We start from the raw sequence: 25651 nt of genomic DNA on the forward strand, positions 1-25651 counted from the left end.
GGAACGCAAATTTAAATGAGTTGTCAGTGTTCATCTATCGAAGTAGCAGCTTGACAAGAGTGATGATAATGCCTAATGCTGAGGGGGATGCAGCAAAGTGAACGGGAGGTGTAGCTTGGTGCCTGCCATCTTGTGGTGTGCAGTCTGGCAGTATTTGTGAATGCTTAAAACGTATATGCTCTATAATCACAGCAATTTCATTTAATGAACTAAACCTAATGAGGTAATAGGATAAATAAAGTTATATGTACAAAGCATGTTCATTGCAGCATTGCTTAACAAGAGCAAAAGCTGTTTAAATGTCTATCACTCGGGGTCTGGTTTTACACGGGGTGGTATATTATTTAAGTGTTAAACACAGAAGTTAATACATTGATATGGAATGATATCCCTGATTGTTACATTAAAAATAAAAGCAAATTAGAGAAAAATACATATAGTACTACCTCATTTAAAGTAAAATGTCTACATCTTATAGGCATAATTTATGTATACCAGTATTAAATAGATTTTGAAAATCTGGCTGAGAGAGTATCAAAAAAGGTAGGGAAATAATGGGGAAGTGGGCCTTTATCGTCTCTCTTTTTGGATTTTATTTTAAAGAACTAAAGATACAAGATAGAAAATATAAAAAGTCTGCAATAATTTTTTCTTTGAAGTTTCTTTGCTGCTTCGTTAGTGTAGTCTTATTAAGTTACAAAAACTCTGTTAAGAAACTCATTTTGCTCTTGTATATTCTGTTTTCAGAGCAGTGGAAAGAGCTCAGTGCTAGAAAGCCTAGTGGGGAGGGACCTGCTTCCCAGAGGCACTGGTATTGTCACCCGGAGACCTCTCATTCTGCAGCTAGTCCACGTTTCACCTGAAGATAAACGAAAAACAACAGGAGAAGAAAATGGTAAATTTTAGAATTGGACTAAGAATTATTTTACATCTCTTCATTTTTGTCAAATATTTAAAAGATATGAATTGATTAGACAGAAATTAGTGGCTGTAGCAAAATCCGAAGTCCTGTGAAGAGAAGTGGTATACATCTTTTCTCATGTGAAAAAAGAGTAAGTTTTGTTGTGATGACCGTGAGTAAACTTGTTTGCAATATTACGTTTTTGGTAGTTCAGCTCGGTAAACTGTTGTACATGCTGTTCATTGGACGATCTAGTGAGATACTCGGTAAACAGGAATCATTTATTTTAAAGAAAAAGTTTTTCTCTCTTTTGTAGTGTTTTAAACTTTTTGCCTAGTGTTTAAAACAATGTTTTTGCTTTTTTACTTTGATTTAGAATTTAAATAATTTAGATTCTAGTTTAAAGATTTTATTTTAAATAAAATTAAAATGACTGATTTTCAGCATAGCAGTGTTACCTTCCCTTCCCTTTTCTGCTCTTACCATGTGCCTGTTAATTTTGAATCTTTTGCCCTTCAGTCTAAGATGAATATTATTTTTAGAAAGAGTTGATTTTTTAATTATTCTTTTGCTCTCCTTCTCTTGCTACGACTTACCTGTATAGCACATACTGTTTTGATTCTTAAGATCCCCTCCTCCCGTGAGTAGTGCATGTGGAGTGTTAAGATGAGAGAATACGCACAGCCCTTTATAGCAGTTCTTCTTTGGTTAAACTGAAAATATTTTGAGAAATGTTGTCTATCAGCAGATTTTAAATCGCTTATTAAACATGTGTCCTGTATTAATCATACATTTATATTAGGTTTGAAATGTTTGATGAGAGTAACATATTTAGTCTTCCTTTTTTAGCTCACTGTTTGGCTCAGACTTTCTGTCTTATTTATAAGAGTCTGTAAAATAGCTCTAATTATTAAATTACATTTGCAGCAGAGTACCCTGTTTGTTTCTTATCAGCAGAGATCTGTTTGCAATGTAGTTTCATTCTACTTCTTGTATTCTGATCTAAGATGGGCTAATAGTATTGATGAAATTGACTTTAATTTCTGTATCTGATTTTTTTCTTCACTTATAGGAGCATTGGTGGTGATAGCTTGCTTTTTTTTTTAAAGGGGAGAAACAAAAACCTGTCATGAGCATCTACTATGACTGTAGAAAGTTAATCAGTGAAGCAAGTTAATGAAGTTGTAGATGTTAAATAATATTTTTGGATGGGATACTTAGGTAACTTACTGGTATATTACTCATCACTTTGCATTTCTGTAATATTTCTTTATTATTGAAATTCTGAACCTTGAACTTAAATCATTTTGGACTACCCTATGGTCCAGCTTCAAATATGTAGAATAATAACACTTTTAAAATTTCATTCCCACCAACTTATTTCATCAAATTTACCAAATACGTTATGGCATTAATTAGGTCTTTCTTTTAACTTCATTTGCTTTAGTCACCTTGAAAAGGGCAGATGATAATCCTGTCTCTCGGAAACTATTTGTAGATGTAGGCATTGTTTCTGGAAAAGGGTGTACATTTCAGCCCTAGAGGTGTCGGTCTTTGGTATCTCTTTGCTTGTGTGTCCACTATGTTTTGTTGATGTCTCTTCTTGGTGGTTGGTCAGTAAATCTGCATATTTTTACCTTAATATATTTTTTCCCCCAAGCTTAGTGCTTATTTTTTATATAAAAAAAGAAACTTCACTTAAAATGGCAATTCAGCTATCCAGAACACAAAATAGATTTCATAAATTTTGAGTACTAAATTTCATGTGTCTTATTAATAACTAGGATAGTTCCTTAGTTTCTCATCAGAGCCTCTTTATCCTTGGGATAAACAGTTCTACCTTGTCATAAGTCATTCTGACCCAGAGGAAATTAGAAATAATGAAGCAGATAAACAGTTAGCCAGAAGAGTATGAACTGCCCGATAGCCTGACAACCAGAGAGGAAAAAGGGAGGAAAACAAAACCAGACAGAAGAATTTCAGAAAAAGAAAAAGTCTCTAACCATTTTGTATAGGCATTTATAGCCTTGTTTTGTAACAGGGGGCTTTGTTATGTAATAAAGGCCGATGTTACCAATAATAGGTTCATTTAAGAGCAGTATATTCTAAGGTGACATGGAACAGTGTAATCTATTTTAGATATAGCTTCATCAAAACTGGCTAAAATAAATTATACATATTAAATGTTAAGATATTTTAACTATCAGGAAAATTTACTTAATGTGAAATCCTTCATTCTGCCAACTACAAAGGAAAATTGAGGTGTCAATATATAGATTTACAGTATTTCTCAGCTTGCTCCCCCCCCACCTTTGCCAGTGTAAAAGAATTTTCTGAGAAAATCTTACTAAAAACAAAATCAAACTGTTATAGAGTGGGATGGTGGTTTGGTTTGAACGTTAAACTATGATTATCTTTCATATATTTGTAAGAAATAAATCACACTTTCCTCAGATTTCTTTTTAGACAAAATCCAAAAGTAGCATGCTGATTAAAGACCAACATTGTTTCTGTTGTGTTCTGTTAAAGTCAATATATTTCAGAGAAAATAATCCCTTGTAAAGCTCAGTCTTAGTGAATAGGGTAAATACTTACATATATTTACTTACTCTTAAGGTTTTGAAAGATGTTTGGTTTATTTTGTAGATTCTTTTTTACCAGGCAATTTGTCTTTTCCCATGTCAGTTATCACATATCTAAGGCAAATTTTTGAATAGTGAATTGATTTTAATCCATTTGTGTTAGAATTAGAAGCCAGAGGTAACATAGTTAATTGTAATGGAAAGTAAAAATAAATTATGGCACACAATATACTTCATTTATATCACTTAGAATATTATATACTATTGTATATCCCTTTAATTATAATTAATTGTAATGGAAATTATACAGTTGTAAATTTTGAATAATTGCTATGTGCATTTGAAATGTGTTCAGGTTTCTGCACATTTAATTTTTTAAAAAGGTTTAAAATATTAGGGATAAGCACTAAACTTATCATTCTGTGCTGTTTCTCTTTAACTACAGACCCTGCTACATGGAAAAACTCAAGACACCTTTCTAAAGGTTTCCTTTATCCATCTGTTTTTGGCCCTTCTTTTTCCATAATGCCTGCATGTGTGCTTATGTACTCTTACAGGCTGTGTGCATTTTTTTTCTTCCATTTTTATTTGCCTATCCACATTCTTTGATTGCAGGTCTTAGTTGTTCTTGTTACCTTTTGGCATTGCATCAGAATGCAGGCTTTTTTTGGTGGCGAATGTAATTTATTTTATTTTTAATTTTAAAAATATGCTTGTGAAGCCAGGCCTCTTTTATATGATAAGGTAAATTAAAAATACCCCTTTAGTATGTAGTACCTGCCTCTGTGAGTTCTGTTCACCTAGATTACTCCAGTCCTCCAATGAGACTTCTTGGAAGAAGGTACTAAGCTTCAAGTAGGTGAGCATTTTTCTCGCAAAAAGGATCCAGTTTTATTTATCTTTATTCACAAAGGATTGATCCACTTTTTCCTCAACAAGTATTTATTTGAATAACTTATAGTCCTTTTTGTTTTGATTTCAGGTGGCTGATACGCATTATTCATAAACTCAGTCATTAAGACATTTAAAACTGTGTATTTGGCAAAAGCAGAACAGCAGTGCTTGGGGGAGGCAAAGTTAGGTTACCTTTCTACAAGTAAACATTTCTAGCTTCTCTGAGAAAAACAACAAAACTTGCTCTCCAAGTTTTAGACCGCTGGAAGCAGTGTCTGCAGTGAATATATCTTCCTTTCTTCAGCAAGTGCAGGAGGAGCAGACCTATTATTGGAAACTAATGGAGAGTAGCAACTCCATACAGTGCGTATGCCAGAGTGTGTGCCCCCTGCCCCATTTCATTTCTTTCTGACCTTCATTTCTACTGGAAAGCATAGTCTTGGTCCTGGGGGAAAAATCACCTTGAAAGTGCATATAAATTACAGAATAGCTTCACACTACTGAGAGAGCCGTTTAAAGGAATAGCAAATTGTGACTTTATAGGTAACCAACAGGAAACCAAATTAGAAGAAGGAAAAAAAAAACGAATTGAAAAGTTAGCTGTTTTATTCACGTATTGCAAACTTTTACCTTGAATTATATATGTAAATCTTTTGTATGCTTTTTGCATTACTCGGGTTCTTAATTTTTTTCTGTTCGCCGTTAGCTTAATTGAGTACTTTGATCAGATGAACTGCTTTTGTGTGTAAGATGTTTAAAAATAAGGAATATACTTTTAAAAATAATATAATTACATACAAAAGATGAAGAGAAGTGAACAAGTTTATTAGTAAAATCTGGATTTCAAATGGTGGGCAGACCTATGAGCAACGCTGATCTGAAGTTAGTCCTGTTTTTGAAATACGTCATACAGTTTTTAAAATGTGAAAGTATAATTTAGCAGATCTTAAAATGTTTGTTAACTTGTCGTTAGTGGCAAAATAGGAACAAATAATATTGTGTTGCCTTTTTGAATTCCTACTAAAGGTAAAAAGTAATTTCCATAGTTTCCAGTAAATGGAGTTTTTCTTTTTTCCAGGGGTTGAAGCAGAAGAATGGGGTAAATTTCTTCACACCAAAAATAAGGTAATTGTACAAGAATATCATGAAGAAATAACATGTTGAAAAAAAGCTTTTTTGTACAAATAGTTGATAATTTAGTTTCTTATCATTGGCAGTGTGACATGTTATCTTGAAGCAACTGTTCCTTGTAAAATAAATCTTAGTAACATTTCTAACCACAGTAGTTTATTTGGAAAGTACTTCAAGTTGAGCCCTAATATCTCCATCGTTGTGGGATCAGGCAGCTTTTGAGAAGCTCATATAAACTATGACTCCTTGGCTCAGAAAAATATATGTATATATTAGAATTTGTTTACTAATTATCTGAAGCAGGTGTGTATACATCCTTGAAATTTATTCACTCCCCCCACTTAAGAACTTTTGATTTTATTTTGAATATTGTGCTTTTTGTGTCAATAATTTTTAGCTTTACACGGATTTTGATGAAATTCGACAAGAAATTGAAAATGAAACAGAACGGATTTCAGGAAATAATAAGGTAGGCATCTTTTTAGAGCTGGAAAGTATAAACCTCAGCAAATACATCATTGAGAGTATTCTGCATATAATGTGTGATTGTAAATTCATAATCCTGGTCTTTGAAACTAATGGAGTGTTTTTACAAATATATAAAAACTTTACTTAAAATCTCTTGTTTCTTAGAACTTTTTATATGCTATCAGATATTTCATTTAGATGTTCATTCTTGATCTTGTACATACTGCTTTATTATATAGTTATTCTACTTAATTCGGTTATAAGAAGTTACCTATTTCTGAATGGGTTGATTTACTCCAACTCAAGAAGCATTATATAACTTACATCATACATCTATTTTAAAGAGCTCTTTTTTTTTTTTTTACCTGAGTAAGGTTAGATTTGCTTATGAAAGTAGAGAGAGAGAAAGATTAGTTTTGTTTTTTGTTTCAGTGAAAGTGAAAAGTAATGTTAACAACTGAATTATTTTCTTGTTTTCTAAGACTGAGAATTTAAAATTAATTAGTTGTCTAAGATACCGTTAATCTTGACAGCAGGCACTATCAGTGCTACCTCCTTTAAATGCTTCTGTTTTCTCACTCTTCTCTCTTTATTCCTATTAGCTTTCTCTTTGTTACCTTTCTTTTTGTTTTTACCTCCCTTCTTATATTATCCAGAGGCATATTTAACCCCACGAGTTGACCCTAGCCTAGTACTAACATTCAAACAGATATGTATTTTGAGTCCTTTTATCTGTCAGATACTGTGCTAGAGAGGTTGTTCCCTGACAAAAAGACATGTTTGGAGCCATTTTCATTCTTTATGTCTCTTCAGGATATTTGTCTCTCTTTGAGTGAGTGCCTAAGCTTTCTTCATTACTGAACTCTAGGCTGGGAACCTTTGGGTTACTGCTACTGCTGCCATACTTCCCTGAATGTCTAATAATTGGGTTGACAGAAGAGGTAGAAAAGGTGGCAGGAACTAGATCAGCTTGTCCTCACTCCTGTACTTATATCAGGGATAATTTTGACTTTTGGAATGTTATTAATCATGACACCAGTCTGAATCATCTCTCCTGTGATCCCCATGGATTTTTACTGAACTCAGGAATTGTGGTAATTTTACATAGTACTAGGACTAGAGTGGATGTGACTGGTGATTCAGAAAGGAAAGTTTTTAGTTACACTAAACTGAATGTCATGAAAGATCAAGTCTGTATACCTACAAGATGTTTAATTTATGGTTGAGATGTGATTTACTTACTTAGCAGATTTTCTCATCCACAGTGTCTAAAAGATGAGAAGTCCTCTACCCCCAAAATCTATAAAAAATCTTTTCTTTCCTAAATCATGTTTGTAATGAAGTAAATGATACTTTGACCTTATGTAAGTAATCTTACATGTCTAAATGTCTAAATGATTTCATATGCCTAACATAAAGCCCTGAAGGATTTAAAACACCTATGAGATTGGAGTTGTAAAGGCATTTGGGCAAAGCTTTGTATTGGACATGATGAGGGAATGCCTGAGAAATAGACAACCTAAGTAGGTATGCCGAATATCAACATATAATGACTTTGGAGCTCTGGAATATTTAAAATAGAAAAGTAATTCAGAGTAATCTTAATAGAGCAAATCTAACTGTATAGAGAACTCAGTGAAGGATGTTCCAGAAAAGTTTTCTGGGAAATTAGAATTTTCAGTGGGTTAATGAAGGAACATATACGCTGGATAAATAGATGAGAAATTTTAAAGGATAAAGAAGGGCACGTACAAAGACAAGTTATGAACATTTTATAAGGGTTTTTTTATATGTAGCTGACTCAACTCTAAAACTTGTAGAGGGCCAGTGGTGAAGAGGAGGGAGAGTGCGTGATAATCTCAGTCTAGGGAAAAGAAAACATAAGTATCTCTCACTATCCAAATTCTTAGTTTGAATTCAGGGATCAGAAAATTCAGATAAATTTTCTGAGGAATCTCTTACAATAGGCTCTTACCACTTGATATTCAAAGATTAAGAACCACATTGATTTGGATAACTTGTCATCTATGCCTCACTCTCTGAACTTAAGAACCTCATAAATTTGGATAGTGAGGAAATACATTAATCTTTTGTTCAGCACTAAGTCTGTTAAACATATTTAAGAAATGGTATCTGCTTAGACTCAAGAGAAAAGAATGTGAAATAATACAGGGGAAATAAATCATTTATATTAATGCTATAGGGTTAGATAGGATTATAACATGCTGGGCTGCCCATGTGTTTCATCAGGTTTTGATTGTTGAAATGTTTTAGGGATCATGGTTTAATTTGTATTTAAAAGCATCTAACGTCTATCTACTTGAAATGAGGTTTACTTTAGCATTTTATATTTCATTGAAATTTTAATGTGATTTTAATATATTTTAAAACTTATTTTTAGGGAGTAAGCCCTGAACCAATTCATCTTAAGATTTTTTCACCCAATGTTGTCAATCTGACACTTGTGGATTTGCCAGGAATGACCAAGGTAAACAATGGTGGTAACTCATTATGGATTTGGTCATATTTGTTTTCACTTAAACAAATGTGGTTTTTCCTTACCCTTTGTGAAAATAATCAGCTTTTTTTGGCAATTAACTTGGTCTTTTAGCAGCATTTGACATAGTTGAGCCCTCCTTTCTCTTTGAAACACTTTCTTTACTTGGCTTCCAGGATGCCACACCCTACAGGTTTATCTCCAGTCTCATGGGTTACTCCTTCTCGGTCTCTTGCTGGTTTCTTCTCTTCTTTCTAGTGTCTAAACAGTGAGTGCCCCAGAGCTCAGTTTTTGGACTTCTTGTCAAGGGGACACAGTTACCCCCTTGATGATTTCATCCAGTCTTATGACTTTAAATACATGAGTGTCTCTATGCTGACAGCATTCATATATCTCTAGGTTTGTATATCCATCTGTCTACTTGACATATAAATTTAAATGTCTAATAGGTATCTCAGATTTGATGTGTCTAATACCAGATTCCTGACTTGTCCCTCAACCTGACTTGATCCTTCTATAGTCTCCTTCATCTCAATAAATAGCAACTCTGTTCTATCAGTTGCTTAGCCAAAAAGTTTGTAGTCATCCTTGACACTTCTTATCCCACATCCTCCTTCCTCTGTCAGCAAATCCTCTTGGTTCTCCAAACCTTTAAAATAGGTCCAGAACTCTATCATGTCTTACAAATTTGTTGCTGCCATTCTGATGTATCATCTCACCTGGATTACTATCATCTCACCTGGGTTACTATGATAGCCTCCTAACAGGTCTTCCTCATAATCCGTTCTTAACTAAGAAGCCAGAGTGATGCTGTTAAAGTGAAAGTTAGATTATTTCATTCCTTGGCTCAAAATCTCTCCAGAGGGGCTGGCCCCGTGGCCGAGTGGTTGAGTTCAAGCGCTCCGCTTCAGCGGCCCAGGGTTTCGCTGGTTCGGATCTTGGGTGCAGACTTGGCACCGCTCATCAGGCCATGCTGAGGCAGCGTCCCACATAGCACAACCAGAGGACCTACAATTAGAATACACAACTATATACTGGGCAGCTTTGGGGAGAAGAAGAAGAAGAAAAAAAGGATTGGCAAGAGATGTTAGCTCAGCTGCCAATCTTTAAAAAAAAAAAAAAAAAAAAAAAATCTCTCCAGAAGCTTCTCATTTCACTGACAGTAAAAGCTTGAGTTCTTAAAGAGAGCTACAGTATCTCCCTGATTTGTCCCCATTAGTCTTCTGCTAACTCCTGCTCCAGCCTCCTGTCCTTATTGTTCATTCTGCTGGAATGTACTTCCCTCATATATATGCATATACCTCTCCCTTATCTCCTGTTTCTGATCATTCTCTCAGATGTCATTATCTGAGTGAGGTCTTCCCTGATTAGTCTATTAAAGAGCATAATCCAATTAAAAATAATTTAAAAGCACAACCTTCTCTCATCATTCCCTACCCTCCTGTTCTGCTTTATTTTCTCCATAGCCTTACCACCACCTAGATACTATATATATGTCTTGGTTTCTTATCTGCCTCTCATCACTGAAAGGTAAGCTCTATGAAGGCAAGGATCTTGGTCTTTTTTTATTCACTCCTGTGACATAATCTGGCATGTAGAACAGTGCCTGAAATATAGTAGGCTTTCAATAAATATTTGCTACTTGATTAACAAATGAATTTGTCTCTAGGCAATTAACACTGACCAGTTCTTAACATGGTGAACTTTTGCTATTTTCTCAAATATCAAAGTTACATTTTGAGACTTTCACATATTACCAAATTCATAAATACCACTGTAGTTTATAATGTCTTCATTTTAACTATCTCTAAGTGGAGAAATACCTATGTTCTGTGGATTAAATGGGAGAGAAAAAGCTGAGTTGGTTTTTGTTACTAGTTCCTTGCTCATCTCTGTTTGGTTTAGGTGCCTGTAGGTGATCAACCTAAGGATATTGAGCTTCAAATCAGAGAGCTCATTCTTCGGTTCATCAGTAACCCAAATTCCATCATCCTTGCTGTCACTGCTGCTAATACAGATATGGCGACGTCAGAGGCACTTAAAATTTCGAGAGAGGTAGATCCAGATGGTAAGGACAGATACTAATATTTAATGAATGCTCAGTTAACAATGGTAAATCTACCTTCAAGAAAGGAATTTTTGTTTTTAAAAGTAGTGTTTCTAGTTGTTAATACAGATTTAAAAAATAATGGTTTTTCATTTTGCTTATAATTTCAAATAGAAATTCTGATGGAAAATAAAGTTTTAACAGATAAGTTGCTGTACAGGCTAGGGAAAAATACTTCACACAGTGTCCATACTTGTAATGGTTACCTAATGGTTGTAAAATAAAATGGCTTTGCAAAAAGTTTGTGTAAATAAAATGATGTAGGATTTTGAATGGTTGACTTCTAAGATTAAATAATTCTCAGAGTAGGAAAATCATTGTAAATTTTTATGATATAGTAGATAATTATGGTATCTGAATTCTGCAGAGGCAGAAAACATTTAAACATGCTCAAGGCAGAGGGCATTCTTAGAAATAGAAGTAAAATCCTTTTATGAAGCACTCCATCCTGACCCAGACTGTGCATCAGTGTATGATACTTGACTAAGGCTGTAGTGTGTATCTCCTAGTATATATAAAACACCAGCTCGTAGGAGAGTGGTTATTATTGCTGCTAATAAATGTATGCTTTGCTCCATACAGGAGCCAGTTTTTTTTTACCTGAGTATTTGGAGGTTCTGTGAGCTGTGTCATCTTTCTTTTTTCCTGCTTTGAAGAAGAATTTCAAATAAATTGGGTAGGAAATTAAAATTCCCATAAACCGGGCGACTTTTTAAAATATTTTTATTTCAAGTTTTTAAGAAACTTTTATTACATGAGTAACACTCATTTCAGTTAAATTAAAAGATAAGCTATATCAAAAGATTTATTTAAATTTTATTTGTATTAAACTGTTAGACATTTTATATGCATTTTATTTTAAATTGACCCTTGAGCCATAACTGTGATTGTGCTTTTGATCTCATAGTCTTAATCTAGTAATATATTATAAGGAAATAATCCAATCCAGTATTATTTATAGTATCATAAAACTAGAATCAACTTAATATGGCCCACAGTAGGAACAATTAAGTAAATTAAGATAATAATAGAATATGAAGTCATTAAAAAGGATGATTTTATAGATTTGGTACAATATGGAAAAATGTTTACATTTAAAAAACGTCATATGTAAGATTGGACATTACGCAGAGCAGCTGGGACTCTCACACGTTGCTGGTGGGAATCGGATAGTGATTTTGGGAGATAGTTTGGCAGTTTCTTAAAAAGTTAAATCAGTAGTCCCACTTCTAGATATTTACCCATGTTAAATAAAAACGTATGTTCATATAAAAACCTGTCTGCAAATGTCTATGGTAGTTTTATTCATCATTTCCTAAAACTGGAAACAACTCAGATGTTTCTCAAATGGAGAATTAATAACCAAAGTATAGTACATGCATACCATGGAAGACTACTCAGCAATAAAAAGGAATGAACTATTGATACGTGCAACAATATGGATGACTCTCAGATGCATTCTGAGTCTGCCAAAGAAGCCAGACTCAAAAGGCTATGTATAGGATTCTATTTATATAACCTTCTGAAAAAGGCAAAGCTGGGAATGGAAAATGGGTTTGATTGGGTAGCACAAGAAAATTTTGGGGGTAATGGAACTGTTCTGTCTTGAGGTGGTAGTGACATAACCATTTGCATTTGTCAAAACTTGTAGAACTGTACACAAAAGAAGTAAATTTTAAAGAAATTCTTTAAATGCTTATAAAAAGCCCAAAGAGCTAATATAAAATTACATATGAAAATTATAAAAAATTGTAGGGGCCGGCCCAGTGGTGTAGTGGTTAAGTTTGCACGCTCTGCTTTGGCGGCCTGGGGTTTGCTGGTTTGTATCCAGGTCGTGGACCTAGCACGGCTCATCAAGCCACGCTGTGGTGGCATTCCACATAAAATAGAGGAAGATTGGCACAGATGTTAGCTCAGCCACAATCTTCCTCAATAAAAAAGAGGAAGATTGGCAACAGATATTAGCTCAGGGCCAATCTTCCTCACCAAAAAAAAAGTACACAATGATTAAAATGAGTTTTTAAAAAGTATTTGTAAGCAAAGATTAGAAAAGCATTTCCAAAATGATGACAGAGATAATGTTAGGTGGGATTATAGGTGAGGATTTTCCTTAATTAATACTTAATGGCTTTATTTAATGGGTCATTTTTTTTCTTTTTTGCATTTATCAGGTCGCAGAACCCTAGCTGTAATCACTAAACTTGATCTCATGGATGCGGGTACTGATGCCATGGATGTATTGATGGGAAGGGTTATACCAGTCAAACTTGGAATAATTGGAGTAGTTAACAGGTTAGCAATTAAGAATGGGATAAGAATTCAGCATTCTTATTTCAAAGCAAATCTAAATTTTAAAAATCAGTCTGAAATGTGATAGTGTCCTGTTTTTCCCCCTTTTACTGTAATCTTGGTATTGCTAAAGAATTCATTGCTCTAAAGAGAGAAGAGAAATTCACCAAAGTCTCCTGTAGATATTTTTGATGGAAAATGTTTCTAGAGTAAACATTACCACAAAATGGAAGATAATTTAATAGTGAGGTTTTAAAAATTCCTGCCTGTTATGTATGAGGAGGGCACTGGATAAGAAAAAATACTATTTAATTTGCACCCAATCAAGAAAGAGTTTGTGTTAAGGTGGTAGGATTTTAATAGATTAGTTTAATGTCTAGCGTTAGTGATTCTATGTAATTGCCAGGATATGACCTGGAGAAATTTTATTAAAGGTACCCTAGTTATAAATAGCTGGTATTAAAAATTGTGGAAAGGAAACTATTGTTGAGTGTCTAATTATGTTCAGACACTATACTGGGAGCAATTTGCAAATGATATCCTTATGAACCCCTACAACAGCCCTGATGAGGCAGGTGTTGATGTCTATTTTATAATCAGAAAACTCAGGGGGCCAGCCCGTGGCCGAGTGGTTAAGTTTGCGTACTCCGCCTCAGTGGCCCAGGGTTTCACCAGTTTGGATCCTGGGCACGGACATGGCACCGCTCACTAGGCCATGTTGAGGCGGCATCCCACATGCCACAATTAGAAGGACTCACAACTAAGAATAAAAAATATGCAACTATATACTGGGGGGATTTGGGGAGAAAAAGCAAGAAAAAAAAGATTGGCAACATTGTTAGCTCAGGTGCCAATCTTTAAAAAAAAAAAAAAGAAAAAAAACTTAAGTTATACATTTACCAAAGTCACATAGCTGGTGAAAGCAGAGCCCAGTTCAAATGAAGATCTCTCTTGGTCCAAAGCCTTTATACAGAGAACACTGAAATTCTCATGAGATCTGGGTTCTAGTCCTAGTTCGTCCACAAACTAGATGGGTTTAAACCCACGTTAAACGACACCAGCCATCTTTGGGTCTCAGCCCTTTTAAAAATGAAAATGTTTTTACTAAATAAAATCTAAGATCCATTCCAGTTGTCTGCTTCTATTCATATGTCCTCCTACCTCATGCCTATTAAGACTTAAAAAAAATCTCATTATTTCCCTGTTCAGGCAAGCAGGTGGTATAAAACTGTTGTATTTGTAGATGACTGCTCTTCAAGTTAACTTAATTATATTTTGGTAGAAATTAGTTGCCTGTCCATGGATAAATATAGTTAGTTAATACACATATTAATAGTTAACACACATATAATAGTTAATACACATATTTTTTCACCTCTGTCCCTGTTATTTAAGAGTACTGCTTTTGACTGTAGTGAATGGTGGTAATGAGGCCTAAACTGTTCAGGCATACTTACTTACAAGTCACATAGTTTGAATCTTGGCTGAGCCGCTTGGTATGTGACCTTGTGTAAGTTTAACCTCCCTGAGCCTCACTTCCTTTGCTATCAAATGGGATAACACCTATCACATGGAGTTATTGTGAGAATTAAATAACACAATCCATGTCAGGCATCAGGAACAGTGCCTGGTGCTGTCATCATCACCATCATCATCCAAGGTATGCAGAGGACCACAGCTGACTTTACTTGAACAGTGTTGTTATTTTTCAACTTTAGGAGCCAGCTAGACATTAACAATAAGAAGTGTGTAACTGATTCAATCCGTGATGAATATGCTTTCCTTCAAAAGAAATACCCATCTCTGGCCAATAGAAATGGAACAAAGTATCTTGCTAGGACTCTAAACAGGTAACATTTTTACCTCTTGGAAAATGAGATATTTTTGGTTTTCCAATAGGTGTCTAAGACCATTCATTTCCAGTTCCTTACAGTTTCATAATGTTCTTGTGTGTACTGTTTGACCCTTAATTCCATCATCCAATTCCATAGGTTCTTGTATAGTAGAGACATGTAGATGTCTCTGTTTTTATTGGGGTGGGTGGCATTAAATCATCATGTAGTCTAGGAATGCTCAAGTAAACTTTAAAATGTTTTAATTATGAAATTCTTGACAGTCAGTGTAATACTTTTGAGGATAGAACTAGATAGCACATGACTTCATTTCCACTTTGGATTTCAGGAACTGAATTGAAATTTAAAAATTTCACATAATCTAGTCTTAATTTAGGATGTCTTCTATTCCTATTCATAAAAAGAATTTAAGCTGTGTATCTTTAATTCTGAATGCCCACTTACGGTAGTGGGACTGGAAGACCTTTCTAGATGATTTATATATGACTGAAGTGAAAGCTATTGTCCCTTGCTTTTGTCTTATTCCCTAAATACATTAAAGGCGGATGGACTTGGATCTTAATAAGACTGATTTTCACTATTCTGAGTCCCCATTGTAAAAGATAAGTCAGAAACCAAAATTACATAGGTAGAATTGGATTGAGTAGCTTACTTTCTTTGAGGTAGTTGCAATAATATAAAAATATATATTTTTTCAATTTATATTTTGTTCTCAGCAATTGCTACAATTTGATGGGTTGAAATTTGAAAAGCAGTGACCAAGACAGCTTCTTTCATGACATTATTTTTCAGACTAAGTATTTACTCCTAGTCTAAATTGCATTATTTCCTGCCAAGACAAAGTATTTGACAGGTTTCCCCATTATCTGTATTTTTAAAATTTGACCTGTTTGGGTCTTCACAATACACAATTTTACTTCAAAATCCTTCCTCTCTAACCTGTCTTAGGTTACTGATGCACCACATCAGAGACTGCTTACCGGAACTGAAGACCAGAATAAACGTCCTGGCTGCTCAGTATCAGTCTCTTCTAAACAGCTACGGGGAACCTGTGGATGACAAAAGTGCTACTCTACTCCAGCTTATTACCAAGTTTGCCACAGAATATTGTAACACTATTGAAGGAACGGCAAAGTATATTGAAACTTCTGAGCTGTAAGTAAGAAGTTTCTCTGTGGATATGGTTACCTGGATTGCTGGATGATTTTTGCTTTAATTCTGAGATTATCTGATTGTAATTTATTATCTATAAAACAGGAATATCACTTTATAGAAATTTTAGGATTATGTCTGATATGTGTGTAAAAATGCTTCATAAACTATGTAAAGTAAAAATTTCAGAGTTGTTTTTTCTAACAAGACTTTTTTTTTCTAACAAGACTTGATAAACATTTAAATACTTCATAATTTGAATTTTTCAATGTTTCTTTACTACACACAGTATAATTTTTCATGAAAAAGTTAAATGCAGGTAAGTAAAAAGAATAAAATATAAGAACAAAATGACCCTTAATTCCATCATCCAAAGATAATACCTGCTAATTTTGGCATTAATCTAGACATTTTTCTATGCATTTATAAAACATTAGAAATACTTATATTACACATCTTTAAAAATCACATGCTATACATGCTACTTTGGAAGTATTTCCTTATATCAACATGTTACAACTAATATTAATTATACATTTATATTATCAGTTTTAAGATCTACATAGTATTTTACTTTATAGATATACTCTCATTTGTTGAACCAGACCCCTACTATAAATAGTTTGTTTTCAATTATACATAAATATAAACGATGTTGTAATGGATTACCTTTGGGGCATGTATCCAAGTAAACCATTAGGATAAATTCCTAGGGAATTACTAGATCATAGGGTATAACATCCTCAGATCTTATTATTGCTATACTATTAGTAGGTTGTATTGTTTTACTACTAGCAATATATAAGAATGTCCAGTTCTCTATACTCTTATTTCAAAAAAATCTTTAATTTTGAAATAATTATAGACTCTTCTGAAGTTACAAATAAATGTATATTGGAGGTCCCACTCAGCCTTCATCCCGCCTCTCCCAGTGTTGACGTCTTGCATAACTATACTTCAATAACAAAACCAGAAAATCCACATTGGTGCAGTCCACAGAGCTTTTCACATTTCACCAATTACACATGCACTCGTGTGTGTGTAGTTTTATGTACCTTTGTGTAAACCAGGTGGCCTTTTATGTGAGTTAACTCCATAAAGAGAGTATTTAACAGACTAATTATTGAATGGTTATATGTGTGGCATATTGAGGGAAATTAACATTACTAAGAGGAGCCTTAGTGGGTAAGGTAGGTCAAGGTATAAAATATGAGATTTGATTAGGTGGCAAAAAGGGGTATAATCAACTATTTTTATTTAAATACTTATTAAATATAATACATATCCAGAAAAGTGCATATAACATACACAGATAGTTTTATAAGTAGTTAATAAAGCAAATATCTGTATAATCACCAATCCTTTAGAACATTGAAGAGAGACCATGTACATCTCTTTCAGGGATTGGGAGAGGTCCATAGTTTACGAATGCATTTGGGTTGGGCTCTGAATAGCACTTGGGAAGGCAGTAAGGAGAGCAGTGGTTTCGGTTTTGAGCAGCAAAGAATAATGCAGGGTGTATTTGGAGAACGGTATGTACAGTGATGGGACATAAGAGGAGGTAAGGCAGGAAAGGTATCTAAGAAGAAGATTGTGGAAAGTCGAGTGTCTTCAGAATTTGGAGAACTATACAAAATAAAACACTTTTGGTCAGAAGAGTAATCCGTTTTAAAAGGATGATTCTGGTCATTATGGAAAAATATTTGGAGAAGGGAAAGGTTGGAGGCAGAGAGATCAATTACTGGTGGTTTTTAACCATTTTTAAGCATACAATTCAGTAGCATTAATTTGATTCACAATATTGTACAACATCCACATCATAGTATCTAGTTCCAAAGTTTTTCATCACCCCAATAGAAACGCTGTTCCATTAAGCAGAAACTCCCTCTTCTCCCCTCCACCAGCCCCAGTAACCTCTAATTTTCTTTCTGTCTCTATGAATTTGCCTATTCTAGATATTTCCTATAAGTGGAATCATACAGTATTTGTCCTTTTGTGTCTTGGCTTATTTCACTTAGCATAATGTTAGGCTAGTACTTTCTGCCTAGACTACTGTAAGAAAGTAGTGAATAGGAGGGGTGAAAACAGGGAGGAAGGGGTGATTTGGGGAGACATAAAGGTGTTTGTAGAATTCAGCTGGACTTGAATTAAAAAGTAAAAGATAATATACCAGGGTTTCTAGTCATTAAGATAGGACACACAAGGTACCCATTACTAGGCCCAGAGATTTAATTTGTCTAAAGCAGGTGTAGGCAAACTATAGCCCATCCACTAAGAATGATTTTTCCATGGTTGAAAAAAGATTCAAAGAATATTTTGTGACATGAAAATGATATAAAATTCAGATTTTACCATGCATAAGTTTTATTGGAACACAGCTATGCTTGTTTACATACTGTCTGTGGCTGCTTTTGTGCTCAATGGCAGAGTTGAGTAGTTGTGACAGAGATTGGCGTGAAAAGCCTAAAATATTTACTATCTGGCCCTTCAAAGAAAAAGTTTGCCGACCTCTATTCTAGATTGTGAATAAACAGAAATAAGTAAGATACTGTTTCTTGACCTTAATGAGCTCATAGTCTTGTTTGAAGACAAATAGGGCAAAGAAGTTGAGTAGTTCTTAGTTAACTGATGTTTTCTGACAGAACAGTTTATAGACACACGCAAGTATACATGAATCCCTTTCATGGACTGACTCCTTTCCCCAGTAAAAAAAAAAATTAGAGACTGGTTCATAATGGAATTAAGAACACATGGAAATGGGAATTGTCTAGATGAAGTTGTTTATCTGAGGCTTTCTCAGAAAATGAGACAAGCTTAAAGCTTATAGAAAGACTTCCAACTTGTAGCTTCTTCCCTTTCTAGTAATACTGGAAACCATATACTTCATTGCCTTTCAGATGCGGTGGTGCTAGAATATGTTATATTTTCCATGAGACGTTTGGGCGAACCTTAGAATCTGTTGACCCACTAGGTGGCCTTAACACAATTGACATTTTGACTGCCATTAGAAATGCTACTGTGAGTATGCTTAACTTTTAGAATTTTTTGAAATGAGTTAAAGCTTTATTTTTTTTTTAGCCCATATAACTGTAATACTGTATCTTTTTTTGTGAATTGTACTGTTTATTATTTTGCTCTCCTACTTGAAATAAGAAGCACTAATCATGAAAAATGCCAAAAATGTGGTTTAACTTTTGAGAAGACCTAGAATCATAAGTAGCTATAATAAAAGCTCAAAATTTTATTTTTAAGGGTCCTCGTCCTGCGTTGTTTGTGCCTGAAGTTTCATTTGAGTTACTAGTCAAGCGGCAAATCAAACGTCTGGAAGAGCCCAGCCTCCGTTGTGTGGAGCTGGTCCATGAAGAAATGCAAAGGATCATTCAGCACTGTAGCAACTACAGCACCCAGGTCCTGAGAGAAACGGGACGGGCCTCAGATTCAGTAGTGAAACACAGGAAGCGGGAGGGAATTTCTAAGATGAACAAGTCACAGTCTGCAGTTCCCTTATCTAAAAGTGACTTGAAATAGTGTATTTAAATGTAGCTTTGAAATCTAATTCACTATTTTAGTGATTATTTAATTTTCCTTTAAACAAATAAATTGCCTGTTACATTTTTCTTTCTTCCATCATATATAGGAATTGTTGAGGTTTCCTAAACTTCATGATGCCATAGTTGAAGTAGTGACTTGTCTTCTGAGAAAACGGTTGCCTGTTACAAATGAAATGGTGAGCTGTTATTTTACAAATCATCGATGTTGTTACAATTAGTAAAAGTTTTCTTGTACGGCATTATGATTAGAGTTTAGGCATAATGTTCCCCAGTGTATTGGGAAGAAGAAGAAGTGCGTTTCAGTCTTATTTCAAAGGCAACTTTTCAATAATTCTGGTATAAAGTGCCTTCTTCATATTTTAATCATTGTTAGCCTGCAGCCCCAGGTTTTCATGAGAATGGAGTTATTGTTGAGGCTTGTGAATGGCTTTGCTCTGTTATGTAGCAGCACTGATCTAATGGAGAAGTAGTTCTTCTTCAGCCTCAGTAAACTGAACCTTTGTAGCAGTCTCTTATTGAACTATGAATTACATCAGGTAATTTGAACACTTCTACAACAGTTTGCTTGTTTGATGACCTAATGCTATTATATCATAGTTTGCCTCTATTTTGTGGATTGCTGCTATCCTTAAAAATGAAAATGCTGAGGGGCTGGCCCCATGGCTGAGGGGTTAAATTCGCGCACTCCACTTTGGTGGCCCAGCGTTTCACTGGTTCGGCTCCTGGGTGCAGGCTTATCAAGCACCCAGGCCATCACCTCATCAAGCCATGCTTCGGCAGCGTCCCACAGAGCACAACCAGAAGGACCTACAACTAGAATATACAACTACGTACTAGGGGGCTTTGGAGAGAAGAAGAAGAAGAAAAAAGATTGGTAACAGATGTTAGCTCAGGGCCGATCTTAAAAAAAAAAATTAAAAAGAAAACTCAAATTGGCCAAAATATGGGATAAGCATTTGAAATTGCCCTTATGCCTCTAATTGTTGGCTGCGTATTTTTTTTTTTCCCCTTTCTGGTCACTAAAAGTGCATTTGGGTCCTTGGCTCAGGATGGTGAGCCCCAATGGAAGTTTACTAAGAGTACAAAACCATCCTTGGAAGTACAGAATGTATGTGCTGCTCCTCTCTTGTTTGCTAGCAAGCATAACCCCAGATTGAGATGAGTAAGACCATAGCCTGATCTCAGACTCTACCCACTGATATCACAGAATCAATGGAACTTCATGTGAATAGATCCTTTTCATCTGGTTCTTGACCTTTTGGTGCTGATCTGATACCTGAGACTTGTCAGGACAGTGCAAATGGAGTTAGTTCAATCTCTCTGTAATGCTTGAGAAATTAACTTCAACTTTCCTTTTTGATTACTGACCCATTAGGATTTTGAATCATGTATAGTATTTAAACTAGGTGCTTCATAATCAAGGCTAATCAATCATTAACTCAGGTCTTTATATTTCATTTTTTAAAAAAAATTATTTATTTATTTATTTATTTTGAGGAAAGATTAGCCCTGAGCTAACATCTGCCGCCAATCCTCCTCTTTTTGCTGAGGAAGACTGGCCCTGAGCTAACAACCGTGCCCATCTTCCTCTACTTTATATGTGGGACGCCTCCCATAGCATGGCTTGCCAAGCAGTGCCATGTCCGCACTTAGGATCCCAACCGGTGAACCCCAGGCTGCCAAAGTGGAACATGTGCACCTAACCACTGTGCCACCACGCCGGCCCCTGTATTTCATTTTTTAAATTGAGATAATTGACATACAACATTATTTTAGTTTCAGGTGTACAACATAATGATGGAATATTTGCATATCTTGTGACATGATCACCACAATAAGTCTAGTTAATGTCCATCATTGCACATAGTTAGTTTTTTTTCTTGTGATGAAAACTTTTAAGGTCTACTCCCTCAGCTCTTTAAATGTATCCTTTATCCAAATAAAGTTAACATCTTTAAGTTATGTCTGATTATGAAATGTTTTCTTATTGTTGAAATCGAACTAAAACTTTGACCTAGAATAGTGGATAGCAAAGTTGCATAAAGCCTTGGAACTTAGATTTGCATCAGGTAGATAACTTTTTTCCCCTAACAATGAACTACTTCTAACTACCTTAATGTCATTTTTCTCCTCTTAGAAATGCAACCTTAGATGCTGAAATGTAAATAACTCAAAAAATAGAGGAAATTATTCTTTGGAATAAGATTTATCAGTTGGAGTATAATCATAGAGTATTTAGACATCAGTTTTCTGTACTTTTTTATAGTTGTCTTTTAATAAGTTTTATGTGTATTTCTCAAAGTAAAATTAGGTTGACATATTTTTGTATAGCCCAATTTTATTTTTTTTTCTAGGTCCATAACTTAGTGGCAATTGAATTGGCTTATATCAACACAAAACATCCAGACTTTGCTGATGCTTGTGGGCTAATGAACAATAATATAGAGGTAAATACCATTCAAGTTGTCTTTTATAAGCGAGAGAAAATCTGCTGTAACTCAGTTATAGTCAACTTAATTGAGCATGGGATAACTATAAAACATACCAGCATATTATTGTCTGTTATATTCCAGGAAGTATGCTGAGGGCATGACATTTTCTTAAATTTAATTCTCAAAACCGTCTGGAGGCATTATTTCATTTTCTGCTCATGAAACGGAAACTCAAAGGATCTGGGATTCATTGATTTAGTGTTGAAGGACTGCCTGGCTCCCTATCAGTAACTGTTGCAGTTTATTCAGGTTGAAATGTGTAAAACAAAGTGAATGTTTAAAATTGTTTTCATTTGACTCTGAAAGCTGTAAAGGGAAAGATTCCAAGAATTATTTGGAAAGGAATATTCTTTTCACCACTACTGGGGTGGCTGCATTTCACGGATTCTTTTTTTCCATTTGAGGGTTCATGTTACAATTTGCATAAGATCTCAGGTGGAGCCAAGACTGGCGGATAGAGCAACTTATCTGGATGCTATTTTTTTCTCTGCCATTTTCATCCAAGAAAGTAAATTTTTCTGCTACTTCTTAATCCAGTAAGACTTGAGTCTTCTATATCAGAGTTCCTCTTTTGTGTGGGTGGAGAGAAAATCCATGGCTTATTGACTTCAACCCTATGGTTAAACAGATGAGGAACCTGAGGCCCACAGATGATAACAGCTGTTACTTGAATGCTTATTTTGCTGGGCACTGTTAGAGGAAACAAGCAACTTCTCTTTAACAGGTACAGAGAACTATTTTTAGCTACATAGCTGAGGTGATTCCTATTATCAGAAAAAATTCCAAAATGCACATGAGTAAGGCACTTTAAAACACTCAGAAAGTAGACTAGGTAACAGTTATGTTAAAAAAAAATAGCATGTAGACACTTGCTTAGGATAAGGATTTTAGTTCTTGTAACAATGAAACCAACTTCATGGAAAATTTGTGTCCGGAACAGTTTTTGTAATACTGACAAAGTCTTTCATGATATGGTTTTCAGATCAGTATTTTTCTACAAATGAGTATGTCTCTGGTTTTAATGACCCTGTGCTAAAGAACTTTATGTGAATATTTTTCATTAACCTTATGAGGGTAGATAATATTAACAGACTTGGAAACCAAGGTTTAGAGTTGGTAACTTGTCTAGTTAAAGCAAGTAAACCAGGTCTGTTGGGCTCCAGGGCCAGCTAAGGTCGTAACTGGTTGGTAACAGATTAGGGTGAGAATTTCTGTTCTCCAGATTCCCCTGCTGTTTGCTTTGTGTTCTTCTTTGAAAGGTACATCTTAACATGCTTTTTATTCTGGCGATTATTAAAATCCATCTATTTTTATCATTTGTTGTATTTTTTACCCCTGGCTTACCTCCCATGAAAAAATGAAAATAGGTCAAATTTGTCAAAAACAAAAATTTCTTACCCATAAAACATCATTGTGAAGCTTTGTTAAACTTACACCTTTTTGCAGGTTTGAGAGTATTCATGAAATACTTTCCATTTAGGAGCAATTTTGACTTTAACCTAAATGCTTTTCTACAGTATTTGATGCTGCCTGTGAGAAAGCCATTGTTAACACCTACATCCTTTTATTATTTCCATAGTCTTGCACCTGTCATGGTGCTTGACATATAGTAGGTGTGCCGTGTCTGTTGGCTGAAGTTAACAGTCACTTTAGTGTAGTACCAGAGATACTTTGATAATATTAGCAAGTTAGAAGAGTGGGCAGTTGATCAGTCTGTTCAATTAGCCAGGTTACAGAAAGGACTATTAGTTTTCGACTCTACATTTATTTCCTGGAGATAGTTTAGAATAAAAACACAACATTCTTACAAGATAAGCTTCACCACAGATATTTCTCAGCGTTATGTGGGAATTGTGGGAATTTAACACACAGGTTGCAGGTTAGAGTGATTTTTAAAGACTTTGCTCAAGTTTTGTATGATCTGTGCACTTCAGATGCTACATGGTGTTCTGAAGGCTCATGTTCCCCGTTTATGTGGGGACAGTTTAAATCAATGATTCTTAAATTAGTGGGAAAGGGAGAGGTGTTGGTCCACAGCCCCTCATTTGAGAATCCCTTGTATAGGGAGCCGCTGTTACTGATGTTGTATTGTATCCCTCAGGTGTGTTGGGGCAGAAAAAAAGATTGAGCATTGGGTTAAATGATTTGTTTATTTTAAAATATAATTATGGCATGAGTCCCAACAGTGAGAGAATATACTGTAAGTTATTCCACACCTTTCACTTAAGCTGAACGTTTTTTAGTAGGCTTATATCGCAGTGCTCTGATAATCCACTTTTGTTTTGCTTGGTTGTGTTTTATAGGAACAAAGGAGAAACAGGCTAGCAAGAGAATTACCTTCAGCTGTGTCACGAGACAAGGTAAAAAACAATGTTTTTAAAGCATATTCGAAATACACAAAGATGGATTGGTGCTTATGAACTGAAAAAATTCAGTTTTAGGAGTAATTTTTTTCTTCTCCCTTTAATACGCCATTGGAACTATTTCATTGAGTGAAGGTATGCAAGTTTAAAATAATAGGCTTTGAGTAATTTAAAGATAATAGTATTTTGAATACATTGGAATAAATGCTTAAAGGTGGCTTTTAAAAAAGCATCAAGGCTTTTTAAAAGAATTCACAATCAGTGACTATCAACTTTGTAAAATTAGTTGAAATCACTAATGACTTCCTTATAACAAGGTTTTTTGGAGAGCAAAGACACAAAATGCACATAACAGTTTAGTTACCTGTAATACCTATAATAGCTGCATATTATATTTGTGTGTATAAAAATCTGTTACCTTGAATTCTTTATCAGGAAAGATCTTACCAAATTCCAAAAATAAAAATGAAGTTTTTGGCTGTGGATTTTTCTCAGGTGTTCATTGAAGAAAGCCTTTAACAAATGTGACAATGGTGCAGGAAATAAGGCAGAATAAATGTTAATTGTATGTCCCATGATTACTTTTGTTTTTCATGTTACTTTACTGTTGTGATGCAGAGGGGGAAAGTTCACATTTACAGAATGTTTCTGAATGCACTTTTGGCATCCTTGATTTTCTTCCTGCATTTTTTGCCTTTAGTCTTCTAAAGTTCCAAGTGCTTTGGCACCTGCCTCCCAGGAGCCCTCCCCTGCTGCTTCTGCTGAGGCTGATGGCAAGGTCTGTTCTCACTCTTAATTGAAGCCTGCATGCCTAGTTGTTTGGTGCAACATAATCGTCTTGAAACAATACACCACATAGAATGTTAATAAGGGATATTGTTGCAAAGGTCATTTTATTTTAGTCTAAGAGAAATTTTAAATTATATAACAGTAGATACTTCATAAAATAAATTATTGTTGATATGCTTTTGCTTGCAATATAGAAGATGTACACAGAAAAAGTAATTTAAAGAGGAAATTATCCTGCACTTTTTGAATTTCAAGACATATTGGTATTTACATTTTGCTTGTTAAACTGCATGTTTTAACATATCTTTTAACAGTTAATTCAGGACAGCAGAAGAGAAACTAAAAATGTGAGTTTCTTGCTTCAGACTGGGAATGTTGGTGCCTTTGGTTCTCACTGAAACAGTCTTCAAAGCCAGTGAAGAACCTCTTTGTACAGGGACATCTATCTCTTGTTGTCTGTGTTAGGTTTTTAATGTTCCTCTTATCTAACTAACCCTTCTAAGATGGCATTAATTCTAGTTTTAACATTGTTTTAAATAATAATAGGCTTTCCCACTGTTTTCTATTACCTTTAAGAATAGT

General features: G+C 34.7%; 1 protein-coding gene across 12 annotated transcripts in view; it reads left to right on the forward strand.

Moving 5' to 3' along the window:
• The window catches only part of DNM1L (dynamin 1 like), a 46372-nt gene that overhangs the window by 16021 nt on the left and 4700 nt on the right, over positions 1-25651 (forward strand). Inside the window, exons 2-17 of one of the 12 annotated variants that reach the window (XM_023643346.2) lie at positions 748-895; positions 3929-3967; positions 5456-5502; positions 5906-5977; positions 8378-8464; positions 10379-10541; positions 12752-12872; positions 14588-14719; positions 15671-15877; positions 18772-18892; positions 19127-19282; positions 19512-19601; positions 21780-21872; positions 24221-24277; positions 24981-25058; positions 25384-25416. In XM_023643346.2, coding sequence (XP_023499114.1) covers positions 748-895; positions 3929-3967; positions 5456-5502; positions 5906-5977; positions 8378-8464; positions 10379-10541; positions 12752-12872; positions 14588-14719; positions 15671-15877; positions 18772-18892; positions 19127-19282; positions 19512-19601; positions 21780-21872; positions 24221-24277; positions 24981-25058; positions 25384-25416 — 1644 coding nt within the window. The remainder of the gene's footprint in view (positions 1-747; positions 896-3928; positions 3968-5455; positions 5503-5905; positions 5978-8377; positions 8465-10378; positions 10542-12751; positions 12873-14587; positions 14720-15670; positions 15878-18771; positions 18893-19126; positions 19283-19511; positions 19602-21779; positions 21873-24220; positions 24278-24980; positions 25059-25383; positions 25417-25651) is intronic. The other 11 variants (XM_023643347.2, XM_023643342.2, XM_070271237.1 and 8 more) reach the window with 11 other exon arrangements.

Source organism: Equus caballus, chromosome 6 (assembly GCF_041296265.1).
Source record: "Equus caballus isolate H_3958 breed thoroughbred chromosome 6, TB-T2T, whole genome shotgun sequence".
Taxonomy (NCBI): Eukaryota; Metazoa; Chordata; class Mammalia; order Perissodactyla; family Equidae; genus Equus; species Equus caballus.